General features: G+C 42.5%; 1 protein-coding gene across 7 annotated transcripts in view; it reads right to left on the reverse strand.

Moving 5' to 3' along the window:
- The window catches only part of NAPEPLD (N-acyl phosphatidylethanolamine phospholipase D), a 41785-nt gene that overhangs the window by 14547 nt on the left and 9938 nt on the right, over nt 1-17300 (reverse strand). For 6 of the 7 annotated variants that reach the window (XM_045578529.1, XM_036429643.2, XM_045578527.1 and 3 more), the window contains exon 2: nt 13566-13872. In XM_045578529.1, the coding sequence (XP_045434485.1) occupies nt 13566-13859 (294 nt within the window). In that variant the 5' untranslated portion in view covers nt 13860-13872. Of the gene's footprint in view, nt 1-13565; nt 13873-14064; nt 14082-17300 lie in introns of those variants that run through there. The other variant, XM_036429644.2, reaches the window with a different exon arrangement.

Raw genomic sequence — 17300 nt, forward strand, 5'->3', positions numbered from 1 at the left:
TTAGCTAGGCTAGGCTTAGCTAGGCTAGGCTTAACTAGGCTAGGCTTAACTAGCCTTAGGCTTAGGCTTAACTAGGCTTAGGCTTAACTATGCTTAGGCTTAACTAGCCTTACACTTAACTAGCCTTACGCTTAACTAGCCTTAGGCAAAACTAGCCTTAGGCTTAGGCTTAACTAGGCTTAGTCTTAGGCTTAACTATGCTTAGGCTTAACTAGCCTTATGCTTAGGCTTAACTAGGCTTGGCTTAACTAGACTTGGCTTAACTAGACTTGGCTTAGCTAGGCTTGGCTTAGCTAGGCTAGGCTTAACTAGGCTTAACTAGGCTTAGCCTTAGGCTTAACTAGGCTTAGGCCTAGGCTTAACTAGGCTTAGGCTTAGGCTTAACTAGGCTTAGGCTTAGGCTCAGGCTTAACTAGGCTTAGGCTTAGGCTTAAGCTTAGGCTTAGGCTTAACTATGCTTAGGCTTAACTAGGCATAGGCTTAGGCTTAACTATGCTTAGGCTTAACTAGGCTAGGCTTAACTAGGCTTAGGCTTAACTAGACTTGGCTTAGCTAGGCTAGGCCTAGCTAGGCTAGGCTTAGCTACTCTAGGCTTAACTAGGCTAGGCTTAACTAGGCTTAGGCTTAACTAGGCTTAGGCTTAACTAGGCTTAGGCTTAGGCTTAACTAGGCTTAGGCTTAACTAGGCTTAGGCTTAACTAGGCTTAGGCTTAAGCTTAGGCTTAAATAGGCTTAGGCTAAACTAGGCTTAGGCTTAAGCTTAAGTAGACTTAGACTTAGGCTTAACTAGGCTTAGGCTTAACTAGGCTTAGACCTAGGCTTAACTAGGCTTAGGCTTAACTAGGCTTAGGCTTAACTAGGCTTAGGCTTAGGCTTAACTAGGCTTAGGCTTAACTAGGCTTAGGCTTAGGCTTAACTAGGCTTAGGCTTAACTAGGCTTAGGCTTAGGCTTAACTAGGCTTAGGCTTAACTAGGCTTAGGCTTAAGCTTAGGCTTAAATAGGCTTAGGCTAAACTAGGCTTAGGCTTAGGCTTAAGTAGACTTAGACGTAGGCTTAACTAGGCTTAGGCTTAACTAGGCTTGGCTTAACTAGGCTTAGGCTTAGGCTTAACTAGGCTTAGGCTTAGACTCAGGCTTAACTAGGCTTAGGCTTAGGCTCAGGCTTAACTAGGCTTAGGCTTAGGCTTAGGCTTAACTAGGCATAGGCTTAGGCTTAACTATGCTTAGGCTTAACTAGGCTAGGCTTAACTAGGCTTAGGCTTAACTAGACTTGGCTTAGCTAGGCTAGGCTTAGCTAGGCAAGGCTTAGCTAGGCTTGGCTTAGCTAGGCTAGGCTTAACTAGGCTAGGCTTAACTATTCTTAGGCTCAGGCTTAACTAGGCCTAGGCTCAGGCTTAACTAGACCTAGGCTTAGGCTTAACTAGGCTTAGGTTTAGGCTTAGCGAGGCAAGGCTTAGCTATGCAAGGCTTAACTAGGCTAGGCTTAGCTAGGCTTGGCTTAGCTAGGCTAGGCTTAGCTAGGCTTGGCTTAGCTAGGCTTGGCTTAGCTAGGGTAGGCTGCTAGGCTAGGCTTAGCTAGGCTTGGCTTAGCTAGGCTTGGCTTAACTAGGCTAGGCTTAGCTAGGCTAGGCTTAGCTAGGCTTGGCTTAGCTAGGCTAGGCTTAGCTAGGCTAGGCTTAGCTAGGCTCAGGCTTAACTAGGCTTAGGCTCAAGCTTAACTAGGCTTAGGCTCAGGCTTAACTAGGCCTAGGCTTAGGCTTAACTAGGCTTAGGCTTAACTAGGCTTAGGTTTAGGCTTAGCTAGGCTAGGCTTAGCTAGGCAAGGCTTAACTAGGCTAGGCTTAACTAGGCTAGGCTTAGCTAGGCTTGGCTTAGCTAGGCTTGGCTTAGCTAGGCTAGGCTTAGCTAGGCTTGGCTTAGCTAGGCTAGGCTTAGCTAGGCTTGGCTTAGCTAGGCTAGGCTTAGCTAGGCTAGGCTTAGCTAGGCTTGGCTTAGCTAGGCTAGGCTTAGCTAGGCTTGGCTTAGCTAGGCTTGGCTTAGCTAGGCTAGGCTTAGCTAGGCCAGGCTTAGCTAGGCTAGGCTTAGCTAGGCTAGGCTTAGCTAGGCTTGGCTTAGCTAGGCTAGGCTTAGCTAGGCTCAGGCTTAACTAGGCTTAGGCTCAGGCTTAACTAGGCTTAGGCTTAACTAGGCTTAGGTTTAGGCTTAGCTATGCTCAGGCTTAACTAGGCCTAGGCTTAGGCTTAACTAGGCTTAGGCTTAACTAGGCTTAGGTTTAGGCTTAGCTAAGCTAGGCTTAGCTAGGCAAGGCTTAGCTAGGCTAGGCTTAGCTAGGCTAGGCTTAGCTAGGCTTGGCTTAGCTAGGCTTGGCTTAGCTAGGCTAGGCTTAGCTAGGCTTGGCTTAGCTAGGCTTGGCTTAGCTAGGCTAGGCTTAGCTAGGCTAGGCTTAACTAGACTTGGCTTAGCTAGGCTAGGCTTAGCTAGGCTAGGCTTAGTTAGGCTAGGCTTAACTAGGCTAGGCTTAGGCTTAACTAGGTTTAGGCCTAGGCTTAACTAGGCTTAGGCTTAGGCTCAGGCTCAGGCTTAACTAGGCTTAGGCTTAAATAGGCTTAGGCTTGGGCTTAACTAGGCTTAGGCTTAGGCTTAACTAGGCTTAGGCTTAGGCTTAACTAGGCTTAGGCTTAGGCTTAACAAGGCTTCTAGGCTTAACTAGGCTAGGCTTAACTAGACTTGGCTTAGCTTGGCTAGGCTTAGCTAGGCTAGGCTTAACTAGGCTAGGCTTAACTAGGCTTGGCTTAGCTAGGCTAGGCTTAACTAGGCTAGGCTTAACTAGGCTAGGCTTAACTAGGCTTGGCTGAGCTAGGCTAGGCTTAGCTAGGCTAGGCTTAGTTAGGCTAGGCTTAACTAGGCTAGGCTTAGGCTTAACTAAGCTTAGGCCTAGGCTTAACTAGGCTTAGGCTTAGGCTTAGGCTCAGGCTTAACTATGCTTAGGCTTAGGCTTAACTAGGCTTAGGCTTAGGCTTAACAAGGCTTGGGCTTAACTAGGCTTAGGCTTAGGCTTAACTGGGCCTAGGCTTAGGATTAACTAGGCTTAGGCTTAGGCTTAACTAGGCTTAGGCTTAACTAGCCTTAGGCTTAACTAGGCTGAGGCTTAACTAGCCTTAGGCTTAACTAGGCTTAGGCTTAGGCTTAGGCTTAACTAGGCTTAGGCTTAGGCTTAGGCTTAACTAGGCTTAGACTTAGGCTTAACTAGGCTTAGACTTAGGCTTAACTAGGCTTAGGCTCAACTAAGCTTAGGCTTAGGCTTAACTAGGCTTAGGCTTAGGCTTAACTAGGCTTAGGCCTAGGCTTAGGCTTAACTAGGCTTAGGCTTAACTAGGCTTAGGCTTACGCTTAACTAGACTTAGGCTTAGGCTTAACTAGGCTTAGGCTTACGCTTAACTAGACTTAGGCTTAGGCTTAACTAGGCTTAGGCTCAAGCTTAACTAGGCTTAGGCTCAGGCTTAACTAGGCTTGGGCTTAACTAGGCTTAGGCTTAACTAGGCCTAGGCTTAGGCTTAACTAGGCCTAGGCTTAGGATTAACTAGGCTTAGGCTTAGGCTCAGGCTTAACTAGGCTTAGGCTTAGGATTAACTATGCTTAGGCTTAACTAGGCTTAGGCTTAACTAGCCTTAGGCTTAACTAGGCTTAGGCTTAGGTTTAGGCTTAACTAGGCTTAGGCTTAGGCTTAGGCTTAACTAGGCTTAGACTTAGGCTTAACTAGGCTTAGACTTAGGCTTAACTAGGCTTAGGCTTAACTAAGCTTAGGCTTAGGCTTAACTAGGCTTAGGCTTAGGCTTAACTAGGCTTAGGCCTAGGCTTAGGCTTAACTAGGCTTAGACTTAACTAGGCTTAGGCTTAGGCTTAACTAGGAAAAGTAAATAAATAAACAAACAAACAAATAAAACTGGCCAAATTAGTGGCTGCTCCCCAAACCGCTGCTGTGGCAGGAACATGTGGTCAGTACAGAATATTAAAAAAAAAAAAAAAAAAAAAAAAAAAAACCTTAAAGAAAAAGAAAAGAAAAGAAAAGAAAAGAAAAGAAAAGAAAAGAAAGAAAGAAAGAAAGTGCCTAAGCCAAGGCTGAGCCCAACAGAAGCTGGCGTTTTGGGGGAAGGGGACAAATTAAATCTATAAAGGATCAGAATATACTAAGAGCCCTCAATGCCATACTCTACCCAAAGACAACGAGAAAGCATCTTTTTTTTTTCCTTTTTTTTATGTTTATTTTTTAATTGATTTCAGAGAGGAAGGGAGATGGAAGAGAGACAGAAGCATCAATGATGAGAGAGGATCACCGATTGGCTGCCTCCTGCACACCTCCCACTTGGGGTCGAGTCTGCAATGGGGCAAGTGCCCTTGACCGGAACCGAACCTGGGACCCTTCAGTCCGCAGGCTGACACTCTATCCACAGAGTCAAACTGGCTAGGGCAGAGAAAGCATCTTAAAAATAGAAAAAGACATGACCCAATTTCTGTTTCGAGAAAACACTGTCGGAGTGAAAATGGAGACCGTGGATCGTGTCACAGTAGCTGCCATGGGTGATGAAAACCTGAACAAAGGAGACAGCAATGAGCAGGGACGAGAGGGCAGATGGAGAAGAAGCTGGTGAAGGCAAAGTGAAGTCACTGAGAGGGTCTGTCTGGAAAAGGTCCTGGACAGAGAGGAGCCGCACAGCTGGAGGACAACAAACACTTCTCTTAGCCACCCTAGGTCTTGGTTTCCTCACCAGTAAAAGAGGTTTAACAACAACACTTCACGGCTGTGGGGACCGGCTTATGGTGGCTGGCACACTGTAAGCACTCCTCAAGGTTTCCAAAAGAAAGCCCCACCCCTGACAACCAATCGGCACCAACCCTACGGATCTCTTACAGTGTACCTGTTTCCGTTCTCATAGTTACTAACCTACCTAGGTAACATCCTAACACTTAAAAGTCCTAATTGCTTAGTTGTCTTCCTATCAACTCAATCCATTAACAGCCACCTCAGAAGCTATCTACTTATGGCAGAACTCTTTCCCCTGCGGAATAAATCTTCACTGGCTCTCCACTGCTTGACAGCACACGCCTCACCTCCTCACCCAGCAAGCCTCTTTGGACTCTCCCTCCCCATTTTCCAGCTATTTCATTCAAGTCTACACTGTGTCCCAATATATGATCCTTATTTTTATGGAACATTAGAAATAGGCAAATCCATAGAGACAGAAAACAGACTAGCAATTTCCAGGCTGGAGGAGGGCAGGGGAACTGGAGGGTGGTGACTAAGGACATGGGGCTTCTTTCTAGGGTAATGAAGATGTATTAGATCGTGGCAGTGGCTGCACAACTCTGAGTGTACTGGAAACCACTGATTCTACTCTTTAAGCAGGTCAGTGTTGTAGAAGGTGAATTGTATCTCAACAAAGCTGGGTTTTTTTAAAAAAAAGTCAAAGTACTGGCATCTGAATTGAGCAACCACACTTTTCTCATGTTCCTTTCTCCATGCTAAGACCATAACAAATGAGCAGCTTCTTTTAAAGAAGTTGATCTCTAGCTACTATCCTACAAATAGGACTCAAAGAAATAGTCTCAATTCGATTCAAAAAAAAAAAAATCTTTTTTTTTTGTTTTTCACCTAATCATCAGACTTTGAAAAAGCACGCAGAATGAGGGTTGGGAAATCCTTGAGAGACCAAGAACTCACTTGGCATTCTCTTTACTGGATAGAGATTTTTCTTGCTAGTTTTCTTTTTTTTAAGCTGCAAATGGGAAAATTCCTAGGCTCATATGTAAACAGTGTACCAGTTAATATTTCACTTTTCTTGGGGAAAGGGAAAAATCCTAACATTCATTCAGCCACTAACCATTGCCAGTGCTTTAGTGCATTATGTCATCTAGCCATGCGAAGCAGATGTCACTGGCATTATACAGATAACAAGACCAAAGCCAAGTGGAGGGCCAGTCACTAAGAAACTCATCAACGGAAAATAACAAGTGCCAATCAGGAGTGGAATCAAGGTGTTCCTGACTCTAAAGACCTCTTTTCATTAAACCATAATTCTTTCCATGGCATAATGGCATAAATGATATTAACTTTAAAACAATGAAATCCATACTCTTGACAACATTATTTTAAGAGTATGTGTTTCTGTGCAAGAATGATATAGATTTGATCAAGATCTGTTAAATACAGATCTTGTATTTTAAAATGAAATTAATAAAAATTTGAGGAAATCTGTCTGATATAAAACAAAAAAAGAGGATATACAGGAGAAATAAAAAGAAAACTACGGAGGATCGATCCTGGAGATCCATAGAATAATTAGTAGTTGATTTTGAATGGAAAGATGAGAAGGAATTTTCAAAGGAATATAGAAGAAAATTCCCTAGAAGTTAAGGAAACAGACTTTTACACCTAAAGGGCCCACCAGCCATCAAGAACGATGAATAAATAACCACATATCATGGTAAAACTTCAGAACACTGGTGCCAAAGAAATTATCTTTCTCAAGTTATTTCTACAGAAATAAAGGTTTCTCCACAGCAATCCTAAAAACAAGGTCACAGAGGTAATGCTTTCAAACTCTGAGAGAAAACTGCTTCCAAATAAAATTTCTATACCCACACTATCAGTTAAGACTGAGAATAACCATGGCCAGGTGGCTCAGCTGGTTGGAGCGGCATCCCGTACACCAAAAGGTTTCGGGTTAGACTCCCATTCAGGACACATACCTAGGTTATGGGTTCAACCCCTGTTGGGGCACAGATAGGAGGCAACCAATCAATGTTTCTCTCTCACATTGATGCTTTTCTCTGTCTTTCTCTGCCTCTCTCTGTCTCTCCCTCCCTACCCTGCCCCCTTTTTCAAATCAATTTTTTTTTAAAGCAACATATACTCAGGTGAGGATTTTATTTTTTAATTATTTTTTTAAATATATATTTTATTGATTTTTTACAGAAAGGAAGGGGGAGAGAGAGAGAGCTAGAAACGTCGATGAGAGAGAAACATCGGCCAGCTGCCTCTTGCACACCCCCCACCGGGGATGTGCCTGCAACCAACGTACATGCCCCTGACCGGAATCGAACCTGGGACCCTTCTGTCCGCAGACCGACGCTCTATCCACTGAGCCAAACCGGTTTCAGCTCAGGTGAGGATTTTAAAAAGAGTAAAAATAAAGACATTTAAGACAAACAACACATCAAAAATTGACTTCCCAAGTACCTTTTTCTCAGTAAGAATGTACTCCACAAAAATGAGAACACATCCCAGAAAGAGGAACAAGTGGGATGCAGGAAACAGCCAACGCTGAAGCGGCTGAGGAGCCAAGATGATGGTGAAGGCAGACCCCAGAACGCAGCTGGCAGGGAGCCTGGAGATACAGCCCCGTGCTGAGAGACTGCCCGAGGGGCTCCCTCAAGAAAACCGCATTGAGAAGAAGGGAAATGATCAGTCAGAAAGTTAAGCAGATGAAAAAAAAAGTATAATGAAACCCAGGGCAGGGAAGTGTACATGGCCATAGTACACTATTCAGTTAGTTCATCCCTGAAAAATACTGACATATTCACAACAACATATATGTATTTGCTGCTGTTGTTAATCCTCACTCAATTTTTTCTACTGATTATTTTAGAGTGAAAAGGAAGGGGAGGGAGAGAGAGAGGGGCAGAGAGAAAGAGAAAGAGGAGGAGGAGGAGGAGGAGGAGGAGGAGGAGGAGGAGGAGGAGGAGGAGAAGAAGGAGGAGGAGGAGAGAGAGAAGAGCAGAGGGAGAGACGGGAAAGAGGAGGAGAGAAAGAGAGAAAGAGAGAATAGAAAGAGAAATCAAAAAGAGGAGAAAGAGAAAGAGAAAGAGAAAGAGAAAGAGAAAGAGAAAGAGAAAGAGAAAGAAAGAGAAAGAGGTGGGGAGGATCATCTATGTGAGAGAGACACATCGATTGGCTGCCTCCCCCACATGCCCTGACCTGGGCCAGGATTGAACCTGCAACCCAGGGATGTGCCCTTAACTAGGAATTGAACCCATGAACCTTTAGTGTGCAGACCAATGCTATAACCACTGAACAACACCAGCCAGGGCGACATAATCACAGCAATATAAACAGTAAAGGTATAGTTCAAATATAACCATGGAAAAGAGATGGGGAAGGAGAGAGAGTTAAGCACAATAGAAAATGTGAAGGACCACAGAACGAAAAATACTGCACATTTCCACATATTAGAGATATCAAAAACAGTCAGATTCATGGAACCAGAGTGATGGTTGCCAGGGCCTGGAGGGAGAGGGAAGTGGGGCTGCTATCAATGGGCACGAAGTCTCAGTTAAGCAAAATGAAGCTCCAGAGACAACTGTACAGAACTGTGCCTACAGTCAACTGCAAGGGACACTTAAAAACTCAAGCTAGACCTCATGTCAAGTGTTCTTACCACAACAAAATTAAAATAAATCTAAAGGCAAACTCCAGAGGAAAGGGTTGACAGTTGTTGACTCTGGGGATAGTGATGGAGAAGCAGGGACTGGTTAGGAGACTGGTATTTGTCTAATAAGCCTTTCAGTACTACAACTTTTTAGAAACTGAATCCATGTATTTATTCTCTTCATAAAAATAAAAAGCACCTGTTTACATATTATGGGATAAATAGAAAATAACTGGTATGTTTAATTTTCCCAACGGGCACCCTATTCTTCATTATCATAACAGCCAAACATTATATTTTCAAAGTACTTCCATGTGTCAGGTGAACAAAGAACAACCGCAGTGACCTACACGGTCTTATCCAACTTTATAGACAAAATAAGAAAAGGAGCTCCTTGAGGGACTGACAGAAACAAGGTCCCACACCGGATAAACCTTGGGCTGGAGTCTGGTTTCCGCAATCCAACCCTGGTGTCCCACTTTCCAACCCGCCCTGCGGTGCAGCCTCGGTTCTGTGCCTCTCGCGCTCCGACGGACAGTCCCCCGCTCGCTGCCATGGCCGTAACGGGTGAGGACGGCCTCCTGCGCCTCACGAACCTCAGGCAGTGCCTGTCTCCCTCTCTGAGGTCCTCTGACGGTCTCTTTCCCCCTGACTGCGGGTGACCAGAACAATCGGGCAAGTCTCTGAGCCACCGGCAACCGCTCCCAGCAGTGACAGCGTCTGAACAATGCCAGGCCTGTGCCCTGCACAATGCTCTAAAGATTCCGAAAAGTCAAATGTCAGGAACTGTCCAAGGACAGAAACTTATTAAAACAGACACAAAAGGAGACATATGTAAAACTTTAAACAATTAAAAAAAAAACTAAATAAAAAAAATATGTATTCAGATTTCACAGAAAAAAATGATTCTGATAAAATACTTTTGATTTTTTTTAAAAAAGAAAATAATGTATGTCCCATTCAACATGTAAAACTTATACAAAACTATTGTCTTTGAAAATGATTTATAATCTGTAGACTTAATAACTGGGAGATGCCGTGACATGTGAATCCCATTTTTTGAGGTATGGGGGTCCTTCCTTCTCCAAATAGATCTGATCTTCAAAGTTAAAAAAACACACGCTGTTCTCTGAGATTGCAACTAAATTGTGCAACTCTGCTAGTGACCCCTTTTCTTTGTATTTAGACCTGTTCTATTAGTTATTTTATACTTTAATCATATTTCTTCCCAAACACTTTCATATTTATATATCTATTGCATAATATATAGTAATTATAACCTGGCACAGATCATAAAATCACCCTGAAAATTCAAGCAACCATCTGGCGTCATACGCAGATAATACAATATTACTGAATGATTACAGGCTGTACTTTACAAACCCGTGACTATTTTTAACTACCAATATGTACTCCTTAATCGCTTCACCTTTTTCACCCAGTCCTTCCATCTGGCAACCATCAGTTTGTTCTCTGCATCTAAGAGTCTATTTTAATAAAAACAATAATTTGAAGTTGTATTTTATTAAACTCTAGCCTCCCAATGCCTAACAAAAACTCCCAGAGATGAGATTAAATTCTAAACTGACCTAATAATCTGAAGCAGGTGTCCTTTACATGGATCTTAATATGTTTTGTTTTGTTTTTCCAGAAAATGTCTGACTCTATCAGATTTAGGAGTTGGTAAAAATTAATAATTTTGGCAATTTAAAGGGATTAAATATGGAATTAGTTACAGTTATCTATGAAAATAACAACATGCATTTCACCTGGTTCTAGGCTTTTATTGGAACAAAATACAGGTAAGAGATAAGAAATAAAATATAAATTGGAATAGGGCAAAAGTGTCTTCTTTCTCCTTTTACACGATGCATATTTAAGTGGTACAGATTGAGACCTACTTTCACATTTTCTTTAAAAAGAAAATCTTCTGACTTAAAAACAAACAAAAACTTACACTTCCTTAAAGAATGTAACTCTCCCCTGGCCGGCATGGCTCAGTGGTTGAGCGTCGACCTATGAACCAGGAGGTCACAGTTTGATTCCCAGGTGGGACATATTCGGGCTTGACCCCCAGTTTGGGATGTGCCGGAGGCAGCCAATCGATGATTCTCTCTCATCATTGATGTTTCTATCTCTCTAGCCCTCTTCCTTCCTCTCTGAAATCAATAAAAATATTTTTAAAATGTAATTCCCACCTCCATCACCCTTCCTTCTCTGCTTTATTATTCCTCAGAATCTAATCACTTTTAATATTCCACAGAATTTACTCACTTGTCTACTGTCTCTCTCGTCCACTAAACCTCAGGTCCAAAGCAGCCAAGGGTGTGTTTCTGCTTTGTTCATTGCTCTACTTCTCGAACCTAGAGATTTCTTTCGTTATTGAACACTGGCTCAATACATACTCACTAAATGAATGAATGAGTAAATGAGTTAATGGTCTGACTTGAAAGGATCCAGAAACTCCCTAAAGTTATAGTAAAAGGCAATGTGATTATGTGGATGTGTATATTTCTCTAAGAAGAGGGTCCACAGCTTTCATCAGATTTTCAAAAGGGGCCAGTATCTGGATAGGTGTCCCAGCCAGAAGCACTCAGAGTATATATATATATATACGGCCGCCTGCTTGGCTAAGTAGATACAATACTTCTAAATGACAGTGGTGCTTTCTGGTGGAGCTGATGTGCTTGAAAGCAAGAGTGAGACTCGAAGAAACCCTGAGGGCCATGTGGAGATTGACAAGGAGACTGATTAGGTATGTTAGGAAACTAAATTTGTCTTCTATGGGGATCAATTATATGGGACACTGTTCTCATGGAATATAGCCAGGATATTCCGGTACCAATCAGAGAATGTGAGCTCTTCTTGGCTTACACTCTCGTAACGTAATACGGCGGGGTTAATGAGAGAAGAGCTATTCCCTCTCATTACTGGAAGGAGGGAGCCTGGACACCGGAGCTAGTGAGGAGAGAAAATGATGAATGACCTGAGAAGACGAGGAGTGGCCATTCCTCCCTCCTCCGGTCTCCTTTCCGGGGGAAAGTTAAGGAATTGGGCATTTTCTCACATATTCTTACATAAAAGGGAGAAGAAAGCTTCCCTTGAATTATGGGCAAAGGTCTAATAGCCCTGTGCAAAGCCATCGCTGGTAAAAGGCCACAGCTGTGTCAGCACCGTGTCATCACAGGCCAGTGTTGTGGAGGGAGGGGCCAAGAGGCAGCCGTCTGAGACCACAAGAAAAGCCCCGGACAGAACACTGCATTGGCGTGCCTGGAGCAGCAGGGAGAATCCAAGGGGTGATTTCAGACATTTCCTTCTCCCCAGAACCATTGAGTGAACTGACCACGAAGCTATAAAGTAATTTAATTTGCTTCAGAGAACACATGAGCAGTATTGTTGTTTTTTATATCTTTCAACTGCTCTCCAAAAATCAAGTTGTTTGGGAAAACTTACACACACACACACACACACACACACACACACGCCACAAAAAGGCTAAGGACCACTGGCCTGGCGAGTTCTCAGATTCGATACAGTTTCTAGAGTCTCCAAATTATTAGACTGCAGGGATGTCCATCTGTCTTCAAGGGGCCACTCCCTTTCTCTCTGAAATGAAATCAAACTAAATACATCATTGCTATTTCTGTATGTTTGCAAGTTATGGCTCAAAAACAGGAAAAATTTACCCCAATACGCAGCCTACCCAACTTGACCTCCTGCCCTAACCCTTCACAGCTCAACTCCATGCTTCTTATTTCTCTTCATATGGGGTTCTCCAGAAAAAGATCTTTCTTGTTCCTCCCATCCTCAAAGTTGAAACACAGAAGAAGGTTTTATATATTAATGTCCTAATTCATTCTTAAAAAGTGAATATCTTAACGTAAGATATTCACGTTAATCAATTCTGTCTACTAGGATTAATACTGTGAACCTTAGCATCAAGATGACAAGGTCAGTTTTTTTACCCCATATCCTTTAAAGTAGGGGTGTCGAACTCCATCAGAGAAGGGGCCAAAATCTAAAATCCAGCCTAAATCGCAGGCCGAATGGTTTACTGAACAGTCATAAACTGTCATTGTGATGGAAACGCAGCGGAGTGCAGTGATGACAGCACGGTGCAGGCCACATTGCAAGGCCTGGCGGGATGGATTTGGCCTGCGGGCCTTGTGTTTGACACATGTGCTTTAAAGAAAAGTAGATACACATAGCCAGATAAAATACTTACCACCACCACACCCTCCTCCTCCCACTGCCCCTCCTGCCTCTCCCCACTACAGATCAGGCCTTCAGGCTCCCTCCTCTTTCAGCCCATCCCCCACTCCTAACATCATGTTCTTTATCTCTCAACTCCTCATAAAGCCTGAGGCTGATGGAAGAGTGGCCAGGGGAGATAGGACTTAGGAGAGGGAAAGGAATCTAAGAAAGGAGAAAAGAGAAAAAGGTGCTACTGTAATTGGGAGCCACCCACCCCTGCCAAAGTATATAATCTGACTCAGCTAATAAACCTTATGCCAAATGTTAGTAAGTTTTAAGTCTAAGGAACACCAGCATATGTAAAGGCCTTTCATTTATTGCCAATTTTTAAAGATCTGAAAAGGTTATCTGAAGATTTCTTTGATAGCTTCAGCAGCTTTACCCTAGGATGAGAAGCCAAGAGTTCTCGGGACACCCCCTAACCCTCCTAAGACACATTCCCAACACACGTCAGGTTATTCCTTTCTGGAGCACATCATGCACTTCCTCACCTCTGTGACCTTCTCCATGCCACCTAGAAAACCACTGCCAAAATACTTTTTCTCTCTCTAGGCCCATGTCAAGTATCACTTCCTCCGTGAAGCCATTTCCCACCCCACCAGTGAGAATTGTTTCCTTTCTTGTACCCCTAAAGTACTCTGCTCCCCTACCTCTAGTTGTCACTAGATCAGTGCTAAGCTAGTTATTCATATAGGTACTCAACTGTTAAACCATGAATTGGAGGGCACCTTTTTTACTTTAACTCCCCAGAACCCAGCCCTCTGCTCTATCACATAATAGGGGCTCAACTATGTGTCATAATACAATTCACAGCAAAGCTACGTTATGTATACGTGGGCGTGTATAGGGAGTAAATACACGGCACTCAAAAGGGCCGAACACTACCTCTTTGGAATTCGGAATGCTGCTGTGATCCTTTTCCATTATCAGCCATCTGAGAATACTTGGGATAGAGATACTTTTCCATGTTGGCCAAGGATTAACAAATCTCCCATCCTTCCCTCTCTCTGATTTCGTTACATCTTCCTCTAGTCTGTAATCCAGTTTGAAACTCTTCCTGGAAAACCTAGAAGAAGTACTTCCTCCAGAATCCCGTGCAGAATTTTGGCGTTTTCTTACTACTTCTTTAGGATATTGGCTGCCTGTCATCAGGGACTGGCTGCTTTCATTTTCATCCATGTCCTTTGGAGAACTAAAAAAGAGGAGGAAAAATACTGAGTTTAATATAAAGGCATTAAAACATATTACACAGTGTATTTCTTAGCCAATAAAAATTTCCTCGAACTTATAAAAATATCATGTCCTATTAACTCAAAATTTTCTTCTTGTAAAATGCAAGTTTAGAATCCAGTATTACTGCATACTAAATAGAAAAGATGTTTACCAATTTCTGCCAAACCTTTTAAAAATCCTTATCAGCAGTAATAAAAAACAATCTAGTCCACCAGCCAGCATTCAAACATGAAATTTTCCATTTCGATGACCTTGTAGAATAAATTAATGAATCTGTAATATTTTCATACCTGAACTTTAAAAATATTATTGTTAAGAACTTAGAAAGGAATACCTTAGTTCCTTGAGGATACCTCAGTAATTCAAGTGATTTACATAAGACCCACTAGGCCTAGACGTTTTTACTTTGAAGATCATCTGTTTCCATGCCCCTTGAAAAGTACAATGAGTCCAAAACACAAGAAAGGAGAAAAACAACATATTCAGAGGCATCTTATTAAAGTAGTTAAGAAGTGAACAGTACAAATTTGAATTAACTCAGATTTAGAACTGCAAAGTCTGTGTGTAGTCTAGGTACATTTCCTAATCTCTCGTGTATAAAATGGAGATAATAACACTTCCTACCTGAGGGGTGTATTGAGAGGATTTGAAAAGCTAATGCACGTAAAATACTTAGAAATGTGTATACAGTACAACAAATGTAACACACATGTATGCACATGATAACAACTGCTGTTGCTGACCTTGTTATTACTGCTGTCACCACCACATCTTAATGCAAGGCACTGAAATCCTTGATTTTGAATTATATACTCCAAACACAAAATGATAAATAATGTACTAAGAATATGCATTCATCCGCCATGAATTACATTTCTTTCCTATTTCCCGAACAAATATTTGCTTTCTTTCTAGTTTAAATACAATGCATACACTTAATACACTATAATCCTAAGGAAATAAGCACAATAACAGAAAGCCAAATGTTATTTTTATGACTTCAGTAGTGTTCAAATAGAAATATTATCCAGGAGAGAAAGGAAAAGAACAAACCCTAGGATGAAAACATTCACTGCACCAAACTTTTTTTTTTCTTTCCTCAAACTGTTAGGAGTAAATAGTCTACAGTCTAGAAAATAATCAGTGTTCAGGAAAGAAACCAGAGCTGACAAAAACACTCGCTGCTGCTCAGCTTTCTCTGATTGTGGGAGAACCTGAAGCTAAGAGAGTCTAATAAGCTTTATATCTTGTGCAAATAACTCAACCTTTCTAGCCCTCAATTTTCTCACCTGTTAAATCCCTACTTACCTCATAGGGGTTTTAGATGATTATATGACCAGATGTTAATTTTTTTTCCCCCTTTCCCAGCTAACTGGCCACTCATTTAAATTCTTTAAATTCTATTAGGAAACAAAGGGTCTGGCTGAGTTATGCCCATTCTTCTCACATAATTTCTCCACCCGGATTATTAAGTTCAGGCCAGGCCTTTCCAAAAGGCAGAAACAAAGACCACCATCCATTTGAACCCCACTTCATTAACAGAGGTAACACACAAGTTTAGAGACTGAGTAATTAATTCCCAAGGTAATATGTCTAAAAGATGGGAGAGCAGTCTGTGAGATGTGTGCATAAGTCTGCATATATACACAGGTATTCATATACAGGATGCCTCCAAAAAACGTCCACACACTTTAACAACTGACAGCTCAACTTTCAAAATGAAATGTATTTTAATAAACATGAAAGGCTTGTGAGAGTCGAGATGGTAAAGGTGTGAAGGATCATTAGACAGTGGGACTAGATTGGGGGCCTGGACTGAGACATTAAGAGGCTTGGCTACACTGTAGGCAATGGAGAAAAACTGAAGGCATGTGTTTAGAGGGAAGGGATGGAGGGAGGGGAAGAGAGAGAGAGAGAAAGAGAGAGAAAGAGAGGGAGGGGGCGAGAAAGAGAAACATTGATAGGTCGCCTCCCATACACACTGACCAGGGATTGAATCTGCAACTTTTGGATGCTGCTGCAGTGCACTGAGCCACACCAGCCTGGGAACTCTTATTTTTACTGTATGCAGTAGGCAGAGCAAGGACCATGAGCTAGATACTAACGGTCACCAGGGAAGAAAGCCCTGAGTGACTAGCAGCAGACAACTGTAGTGTGAGACCTCATCCCCAGGGTGACCTTTCCTCCCCTAGCACAGGCATCACTAGTCATGTGGTTTGGAGCCCCTGACTTCATATCGCTGCTCATTTGCTAGTCATTTGGTTTCAACCCATGGACTTTTCCTCCCTAGAGATAACATCTAGGCCTCAGTGTCAGCTCCAGGCCCAGAAAAGCAGCAAAAACAGACAGGTGACGCCATGGCTGACCTCCGGACCAGGTGCACTGACTACTGACCCCTGCCCTGGCACCCATCAGTGGCGATCAGGACCCTGGAAGGACACACCTGGAAAGCTGCTGAATACTCTATTGCAATCTTCTCCCTGGGACCACCCCTAAGAACCCACCCATAAACCCTAAGGTGTGGACCCAGCGTGCTCCCTCCTGGGAGCACACCCACGCCTTCCCTTCTCCTCCCTCTCCCCATCTTCCAAAGCGCCTCGCCGTTGTCTTCCTCACTTCTAAGTTCCCAGGGCCCTTCCTTTGCCTCTATAACGTTGTTTCCTAAGCCCATTTCTTCTACAAATTACTACTTCTACCTCTGTGATTTTCTAAATGAGTATTCTCCTAAGTTTTGAGTCTTGACTCTAAATTCTTTTTTATCCAGAACTCAAGTACCAACGTTGCTGAACACAGTTCCGGTCAGACCCCACCAGTCAGTCACTTGGTGCTGTTCTCGCCATTGCCAATATATCCATAAGATAAATGTTAGCTGAACGTACTGAGGTAATTACTTCACAATACAGGTAAATCAAACCGTCATGCTGTCCATCTTAAACTTATGCAGTGATGTTCATTATTTCTCCATAAAACTAGTGGGAGGGAGAATGCCAAGATGTAGTAAATCATAAAAGCACATACATAAAAAATGGATATAATTAAAATCTCAATACCAAGAAAAGAAGCACAAAGAATTTAAAACATTTGAAAATAAGTACTTCTCAACTTGACACCCCTGTCATCCTTTTTAAGTCTTTGTCTCTTGTCTGTTGCCCATTCCTGGATTACTGGGCAAAATGTACATAATCTTTAGCCCAGTATGTGGCGCACACACAGCCTCAATGACTGCAAGCCACTGTTTTATTATGTTCTAAACACTGTTTAGTAAGGTTAGTGGGATGCATATTCCATTTTGAAATTTCTACGTTAAGAGCAATAGCATGAACAAACTGAAATGGAATAAACTCTGGAATGTGTTCTTATATTTGAGTAAGAGAAGCCCTGGTCTTA

The sequence above is a fragment of the Pipistrellus kuhlii genome, unplaced genomic scaffold, assembly GCF_014108245.1.
Source record: "Pipistrellus kuhlii isolate mPipKuh1 unplaced genomic scaffold, mPipKuh1.p scaffold_m20_p_10, whole genome shotgun sequence".
Taxonomy (NCBI): Eukaryota; Metazoa; Chordata; class Mammalia; order Chiroptera; family Vespertilionidae; genus Pipistrellus; species Pipistrellus kuhlii.